Below are 9,003 nucleotides of genomic sequence, written 5' to 3'. Positions count from 1 at the left end.
GACGATCACTAATCAGCCAACAAAATGTGTTCAAGAAACAATGTGGAGAATTGGATGCGGCTGTTGAAGCCAGCCTAGAAATATCTGCTTTAATAGCCAAGAATGGGAAACCTTTCACAAATGGCGATATGATAAGAAAGTGTCTTATCATCGCAAGTGAGATGTGTCCTGAGAAGTCAGTGTTTTCAAACAGTCTTAACCACATGACGATACAACAAAGAATCTCGCAAATTGCATCAGACATCGCATTAATCACTTGGAGGTCTGGCCCCCAGTCAGTAAACTTAATCCTAATTTGGCCCTTCTTCAGAAAAGGTTGTGCATCCCTGATTTAAGTGAAAGCAAATTGTTCAACTTTAGCTTTGCAGGCTACTTTCAAAACCTTTGCAGTCGACCGCAGTCTACGTGTTGGCCATCCCTGCTATATATCCTTCTATATTTCTGAACATTCCAACAAATTCAGAAGAGCCAATATCATCGTCAATATTAACCATATCCTCAGAAATTTGCAGATATTTTCCACAACTTGGCCCTAGGATAAAACAGCCATGTAAATTACATCCATGATTGATTTCAAAATGGAGATTGTCTTTTTCTTCATTTTTTTCAGCTTCCTGTTCAGTAAGTTTGCTGAACAACTGCTTTCTGTAATGCACTTTAAAGTTTCAAGAACTCCCTGATCTATCAGCTGTATTAATGCTGTTACATAGGTGAAAAAAAATGTAACTGAATATCCCCACTAACCAGTTCTTCTGTTGAATGAGATAGGGCTTTGTCAACTAACAAAATCACTTTCAATGGCAAACCTTTTTTTTTAAGTAACTTTGTACACTTGGCATAAAATTGTGAAAAAACCATTCTTTAAAAATCACACTATTCATCCAAGTGCAAGTTCCAGAAAAGTGCAAGAACTTTTCTTGAACTTGTAAACAACTGGCAAAGAAAAAATGTTTGTTAAGCTAGGTGCTTTAAAATGTACGGATTTTCCAACCAATACAAGGGGTAATTTATGTTTCCCTGAAGCATTATTGCAAGCAAGCAATCTGATCCTCTCTTTGCTTTTCTTTGTAATCTCTAGCCGAATCTTCTAATTTTGAAACTAAGGTCTTTCTTGGCAGCATCTTGTAAAAATGACAGCAATTTCATTGGCATTATGAATTTGATTTGGCTTTAGCTTTTCAGACTCAATTATTTTCTTAAGTTCATTTTGAAAATGTTCACTACCTACAGTATCACTGGAAAGACCAGACACTGCAAGTTGACGTACACCATGATGAATTTTTCACCTATTTAACCGTTCTTGGCTAGCCATGAACAAGGGATCCCATCAGGTAGCTTGCTGTTTAAAACTTAATGCTTTCTCCTGTAAAATTGGACCTGATATCATAATGTCATGGTCTCACTGATCACTGAACCATAACAATGTGTCATCAAGTGATTCATATTTTGCCTTCTTTATTGTTCCTTGAGTTTGCAGTCTGTATTTGGAAATCATTTTGCAACAAAAATCTTCAATTTCTTTATGATTCTTCTTCCAATCTGACACAGTTGAAGTTCCAACTCCAAACTCTGTAGCAATGGTCTTCAATGATTTGCCTTTATTGATTCTGTGGAAGGCTTCTAATTTCTTCTTCATCATAACAATCAATTTTTTTTTTCTTTTAGATGTAATTTTCATGATGTTTACTGTACTATACTTCACAAGACATTGAAGGTAACTGAAACTCAGTGAAACAGTACTGTAGCTGTGGGTGTTGAGTGATACACCTAATACAGTGCAGTCAATAACTCACAAGATAGTAAATGATAAACTTACACTACTGTACTGTGTTGGTTATTTTCTATCAGCTGGTACAGTACATATACATAAGTTTCCTGACCATTTCTATGGGGTAGGACTTCTCTTTATGACCTTATTCAAGGTCAACCAGTAATTAGGATGAGCACTCTGTAGGGAAACCAAAAGACTAATTTGAACTGGAGTAACTTTAATGTGTGCCCACCAGTGGCCAAGTGGTCTTCGTACCCTAAACACTGGGAGTTCGGTTGTGGGTTTGTGCCGCGATCGGACAGGCTGGCTGTTTGGAGTTTTCCAGGTTTTCTCCTTGCCAATAATGACTAAATAGGAGGCCAGTTCCCCATAAAAGTCCTCCCGGAAGGCATTAGTTCCCCTCACGTAACATTGCGCCCCAGAGAAGGCAACGGGAAACCACTCTGGATACTAACTTTCTCTAATAACGCCTTGGCGTATTTACTAACTACTTACTAATCTGCACCGGGTGTGGCCGAGGTCGGGAAAACCTGATATGGCACTATGAGATGAGAGAACTTTAATGTATTTATTTTTGTTACCATATCCTTGGTTATAGTCATAGGTGTTTAAAATTGGCATTGAGCCAAGGGTGCAACATTATATTCAGGCAAGAATGTACTACTAACAAGTTAGTTCTTTGATTTGTTCGCATATGTAGGTTTTTCCATATGTTTATCTTTCTTATTCCAGATAAATCAGTTCCATTGTATTTATATACGACCTGATACACTTGTAGTACCAATTAATCAGCTGGATTTTTAACAGGCTATGTTAAGGTTAATTAATAATCAAATAAAAAAGCAGTTTGGCTATAGATGGGCAGTTAAGCTACAATCTTATGATAAATTTAATAAGTAAAAATAAATTTTTAATTTAAAATATTCTGAATTAGATCTAGGTAGTGTAACTATCAGTCTGCATGGTAGGTTCAAGTCCTGCTCCAGGTTGACCTTTTCTTCCAAAATACTCAAAATTAAAAATTTATTTCTAATTATTAAATTTATAATGAGATGGCAACTTAACTGCCTACCTATAGCCAAGTTACTTTATATCTGATTATTACTTAGTCTTAATTTAGTCCAATAAATAATCCAGCTGATCATTTGATACAAATTTAGAAGAAAACTGAGAATAAAGTCAATAAAAATATTCTAAAAAGAATCGATGGAGTCAGATAATCTATTTTTTTACCGTACTGTACTATTCTTTAGTACACGGAAAACTGCTAGTTTTCCATTCGTTTCTGACTTTTGGAGGCTTAATAAGTTCCGAGTCCGTAGACTGGTATAAAAAATTAAAAAAGGTAAACAGGTTAACAAGGAAAATATACTTTTATTTTTATGTAAATATATACTTCACCCCAAGTGCAACACATTTTTAACAATGTCTCCGACACCACCTATAAATTGGAGAATTGATTGGCAACTATTAGTGATGTCATGAAAGTGTGTTTAGACTTTGTTATAGGAGTTGTTGGTATGATATGATGATACAATGTTTCTTTTTCAGCACTTGCTATATTCAAAACACATTTTCTTATACAGTACTTCTTTTCTTGATACTCGAAACACTTTTTAAAACATTACAAGTGATTCTAACATTCTGATCAATTGTATTTGATAGCTTAAGACTTTTCTCATATATTGTTTTATTGTTTTTCTTGTATAATGTTTTTGAAGTTTTGGGATGTAATTATATATTTTTTCTTATATAAACATTGGCTGAAAGACATGTAGAGAGGACAAGTTTTATGTAGTTTGGATGTTAAATCAAGAGACATTCTACTGGGAAAACATTAAGCGGGAGATGCCTATAATTTTTATTTTTTGACTTGATGAAATTGGTCAAATTGGTATATGCTTAAAAGTGTTTCTTTATTAGAAAAGTGTTAGAAAAAAAATTGTTAGAAATTTCCTAATGCAAATGCTCTTTAAAAATTGAACCACTAATGCTCTAATCAAAGAAGTAATTTCAGTGATTAATATTTAAAGATTCTGTAATTTTAAGTATTAAAATTAAAGTATTTGAAGTATTAAAATATTAATTTATTAAATATATTTAAATTGCATTTTTTTTTCAGCTGGAGGTGTTGGTAAAAGTGCCTTGACAATACAGTTGATTCAGAATCAGTAAGTTTGTAAAAATATTAGTAGTTATAATTACTAGTAGAACTTTTACTGATCTTTAATATTATGATAAGGGCTGTCCATAAATTACTTCTGCATTTTTCTTGAAATTTTTACTCCGCCTTTCCCTCTTGACCCAGTTTGTCAAAGTTTCCATAACCTCTTCCCCTCTTCAGATGTCCAACAACACTTGACTCCTCTTAAAACTTCTATCATTTTATAAATGATAGATACTGTAAGTTGAAACAAAACAGAGAAAATTTCAAAATAAATATAATCTTCTTTCCTAGGGTTTATCCCACATTGGGCAGAGTTTTCTTGTTTACATGCATTCCTCCATTTTACCCAATCTAGTGCATCTTTTGGTGAAATTCCCATTGTTTCCATATCTTGTGTAATTTACACAAACCACCATTTTTTGGGGGACATCCACAAGGTCTAGTTTACCCCAGCCATTGTGTTGTTGTCACTGCACATAATGTAGGCATATGTATAGTTCAGCTTCTTGCATCTTGTCCTTAATCGACCTAACTCCTATTTCTTTTCTGATGTCATCTTAGCATTCTCATTTCCATGGTTTGTAACACATCATGTTTCTTTATGACAGGCCAGTATCCTGACTGATACATTGCTACTGATTGGATGACTGACTTGTAAATTTTTGCCTTAAGATGCATTGGCTTTTTTTTTTTTTATCTCAAAGCACTCTGGTTACCTCTCTCCATTTCAATGCTGCCATTTCATCCAGACAGCATTCAATCATGCACAAATGTCTGGTGTTATTTTGCTATCTGTTGAGCTAAGGGAGCCTAAGTATTTTTTATTTTGTAGTAATTATAATTTCTTGGCCATCTATTGGGATTTTTCTATTTGTTTGTATGCTACATCCTAAATATTCAGTTTTCTGGATGTTTAATCCTTCCAGTTTGGACATCATTTATGGACAATCCTATAGACAAAAACATTATTTAATATTAAATTCTTTTAAAAACAGTTGTTTTTTTTTTATTAGCATTGGCATTAACTTTGGCCTTGACTCATGATATAATTATGCACTGTTTAATGTTTATGGTTTTTATAAATATCCTTTTCCTTAAAATGATAAACTAAGTTTTCATTGTTTATGCATACAAAAAAAAATAGGAAAATGATTGAAGAGAATAAAGAATGAATACAATACAATACAATTATTGGTGATTATTGTAATTGATTTAATGTAAACCTTACAGTAAGAAAATATTTTCTTCAAATTTGAGTAAACTTATGTCATATTGTATGAAAGAAACATAAACTGCTGTTTCAGATAGTTAAAATTTTTTGTTTAAAAAATATCTGAAACAGCAGTTTACGTTTCTTTGTATCAATTGGCTCCATATTTTATTCAAATGAAAGTATTATAGGTTTGACTTATTTAACTGTACAGTAAATACAGTTAAATAAGTCAAACCTATATTAGTTTGATTAAACCTTCGAGCTGTTTCACATCTTATTGTCATGTTGAATAATTAATGATAAATAAATTTGAATAACTTGTAAGCAAAATANTTATTCATTCCAGAAAAGGAACTGCTTGCTATTTTAATAAGAAAAGTGGCTAAAATTCCGTAAATACTCTGAAGTAGAACGTAAAATATCAGCAAACTCACGAAAGTAGTCAAAAACAAGCTACTGTAATTTTATTGGTTTATTATAGGGCCACGTGTTTCCGAGTTGCAACGTCAACAAACAATGTGTGACCACGAGAAGACGCGCGTGACTCGCGCTTGTTGCAGTTGAAGTCGCCTGCGCGGCTAGAAATCGCATGGTGTGACCAGGGCTTTAGGGCTTCTTTACCATCATGAGTTCAGTCAATTCTGTGTCAGATTGCCCTTCTAAGTATTAGGGATCCCGGGAATTCTTCTTATTCTAGGAAATCCCACAAATTTTGTAAAAGTTCACTTTTTTCTTATTTTGTGTTAAGGTTGAGGAAATTTTGCAAATAGAAAGTATAATTAACTCATAAACTGTCAGAATACATTAGTATTTATTAATTTTAAGCCTGCTTATTAGTTTTTAAAATTTTTCTTGTTAGTCATGTCACAGATTATTAATAATCAATACGTAGCCTATTTGTGGTAGGACACTGAAAATTCTGTACTTGCCAGAACCTGTAATATTTTGAATAACTGCACTGATACTGTCTTAATTTTTAACCATGTTCAGTAGCTTCAATAACTGCATTATGCCAGGTTGTGTAAATTGGGCAAGGATACTAATGAGTATGAAGTGAGGTATGCAAATATGAAGTTTTTCTTCATAAACCTGATTATTAAAGCCAAACAAAGTGCCAAATTGTTGGACTATAAGCTTGATGCCACTATTAAAGTAGCAGAGGTAGACAAATGAAGAATATTAGACAGCAAAAGAAGTACTGCAATGCATCTTGAAAATGAACCAGAAATAGGGTTGCCAGTTTAGTGAGAAAGTCACTAAACTTGGCAAGTTTTTGCTTTTGTTAACACCTTTTTTTTTAAATTTAGCAACAGATTTTCCCCAAAATCAAAAATATTCATAAAACTATTAAATTTTATCTTTAATGTGCAATAATTGTGTGTATAAGTTGCAAATCTCATTTTTAATAAGTGCTAAACTAATCAAAGCCTAAATTTTCTTATTGTGACCAAATATGGTAAACATTTGTAAAAGGGACGGAGTTTAGTGTGCACTGGTGTTGCAACTCGCAGTCTCAGGTCCAATCATGGTTTGGGTTTGTCAATTTTCATAAAGTTTGATAGAGATCATTGTTACATTGTAAATTTGGGAATCCTTATAAGTTACCTATCGTGCATCATGAGTAACCAAGTGTCATTTTGTCATATTATTATTTAGTACTATTTATTTAAAAACTGGTTGCAGAAGAATTGAAGGAGAAAATACTAAGTGTCACTGCAAATATTGTAACTGCATTTTGATAGCAAAAGTAAGTGATTTAGAAATGCATAGAAAAACTCAAAAACACATAAAAGCCGAGCCATCATTTAGTGTTCAGTGGCATGTAAATATTTTTCATTTGTGAAAATCTTGAATGTTCATAGAACAGAGAAATATACCTTGCAAAAATGTTTTTCACTAATAATGCAGTGTTAACTTGCATTAACTTTCATTAGAAGAATATCCATACAATCTAGTAGAAAGAAACTTCCAGCACGTTAAACCTGTGGATGGAAGTAGCTCAATACTGAGATGCTGCCAGAGAAAATCTCTTTCAAGACTTGGTCAATTTTGTCTTAAGAATTCTTTTATTACCTCACTCAAACACAAAAGTAGTGTGTCTACATAGTCAAATGAATATTGTTAAGACCAATCTACGGAATAGATTGAATATTACTTCACTCAGTAGCATGTTAACAATTAGATATGGTTTGAAGAGATTAGGTAAATGAAGCTATGATTATGAATTGCCAGCAAATGTTGGAAAAATAAGTAAACTCATACCAAAATTTAGTTAAAGCAGGACCCATCCTTTGAACACATGAAGAAATTGAAGAAGTAATGGAATTTAGCAACAAATGGACTTTTTGAAGAAACTTAAAAATAGATTAATTAAAGGTTGATTTTTATTTTTTGTTTGGCTACTTTTTTTAGCAAATTTTGAAATTTTTAGAGTTTTTTTTGTTTGCTTTTATTTTTTGAGTTGGCAACTAGAAATCTTTGAGACTGCAGGTGAAAAAACACATAACATCTGTCTTCTCTTAAATGCATTAAAGATGATTCCATCCACATCAATTGAATCAGAAAAGGCATTCTTAGTAGCAGGCTTTTTCATTATTAAAATAAGAACTAGATTGAGTGATAGGAGTATTGACAATCTTTGCTTTTTAAAATCTTAAATACAAAATATTATTGTAAGTTTTTATAATATGTTTTATATAAAAAACAAAAATTACTTTTTAAGTTAGAAGTTTAATCTAAGTTTTTTTTTCTTTTACTTAAATTTTCATCTCAGTTCAAAAGCAGATTTTTTTTTATGTTGTTGTTGTAAGCAGTTTCCAACAAATTTTAATAAATGTTTTCTACACAATTCAAAGGTAATTTTTAATACATATTTTACACAGCATTATTATTATTATTTTGGAGGTAGCAGGATGTACTAAATTACTTAAGAAATGAAAAATAATTATATCACATGATTTCAAGATTTATTTTATATCTTAAAAATAATTATATCTTGGTATTTCTTGGGATCCCGGGAAACAGATCACTTTTTTCTCAAAATCCCAGGACAAGCAAAGAACCGGGAAATGAGAAACCCTACTAAGTATACTAATACGTTTTTGAGTATCATTGTCACTTCATTGTGACTAAATTTTATTCATCTTTTGGCTCTATCGTCATTAGAATTTGACCACCAGTCTCCACATTGTCATTAGATGAACAAGCTGCAATAATGTCTTTGTCTGATAATTGAAAGCCTCCCATCATTGTTTCATTCTAACCACAATCTGACATCATTGATCTCTATATATCAGGTGTGGCCAAACTTTTATCCCTTAGGGGCTACTTTTTTGGTAAAATGTAGTCTGCGGGCAACTGTGAATATGGGCAAACAATTTTAGGATTTTTATATGCACATGCGTTAACATTCATTTGCATTGTTCGTCGGGATAAATACAAATAGTATGGGTACGTTGCACAGACAGTTTATTATTGTAAGAATAAATTATCGAATTAAGATTTTTAAACATTAATTTAAGCAGGGGTGCACAACCTGCGGCCCGCGGGCCACATACGGCCCCCTATCAATGTTTATGCGGCCCGCGGACGGTACAGGCCAAATCCCTTTTTTCGAAGTTTCTAAGTGTAGAACTTTTTCCCTTTTCACAAAGTCATTAGCACCCAACTGTTTTATGACTTTCCCTGAGGTGAGAAATGGGGGATTGTTCTATAAATAAGTCTATTTCTATCTAACACTTTCTGGTTTAGATATCGAATATTTTAAAATGATGTTAGAACGTCATTTCCGATGTTATCGGGAAGTTTCTATTTTGGCGGAAAATCTTCAATTTTATGCTTCGGAAAACTTGC

At 32.6% G+C, this 9,003-nt stretch overlaps 1 protein-coding gene across 2 annotated transcripts in view; it reads left to right on the top strand.

The window, feature by feature from the left end:
- The window catches only part of LOC111633508 (GTPase HRas), an 87,293-nt gene that overhangs the window by 43,640 nt on the left and 34,650 nt on the right, over positions 1–9,003 (top strand). For both annotated transcript variants that reach the window (XM_023378091.1, XM_023378090.1), the window contains exon 2: positions 3,894–3,942. In XM_023378091.1, coding sequence (XP_023233859.1) covers positions 3,894–3,942 — 49 coding nt within the window. The remainder of the gene's footprint in view (positions 1–3,893; positions 3,943–9,003) is intronic.

This window comes from Centruroides sculpturatus, unplaced genomic scaffold, assembly GCF_000671375.1.
Source record: "Centruroides sculpturatus isolate CEXI.00-Female unplaced genomic scaffold, Cexi_2.0 scaffold815, whole genome shotgun sequence".
Taxonomy (NCBI): Eukaryota; Metazoa; Arthropoda; class Arachnida; order Scorpiones; family Buthidae; genus Centruroides; species Centruroides sculpturatus.
This window is presented reverse-complemented; position numbering and strand designations above follow the sequence as displayed.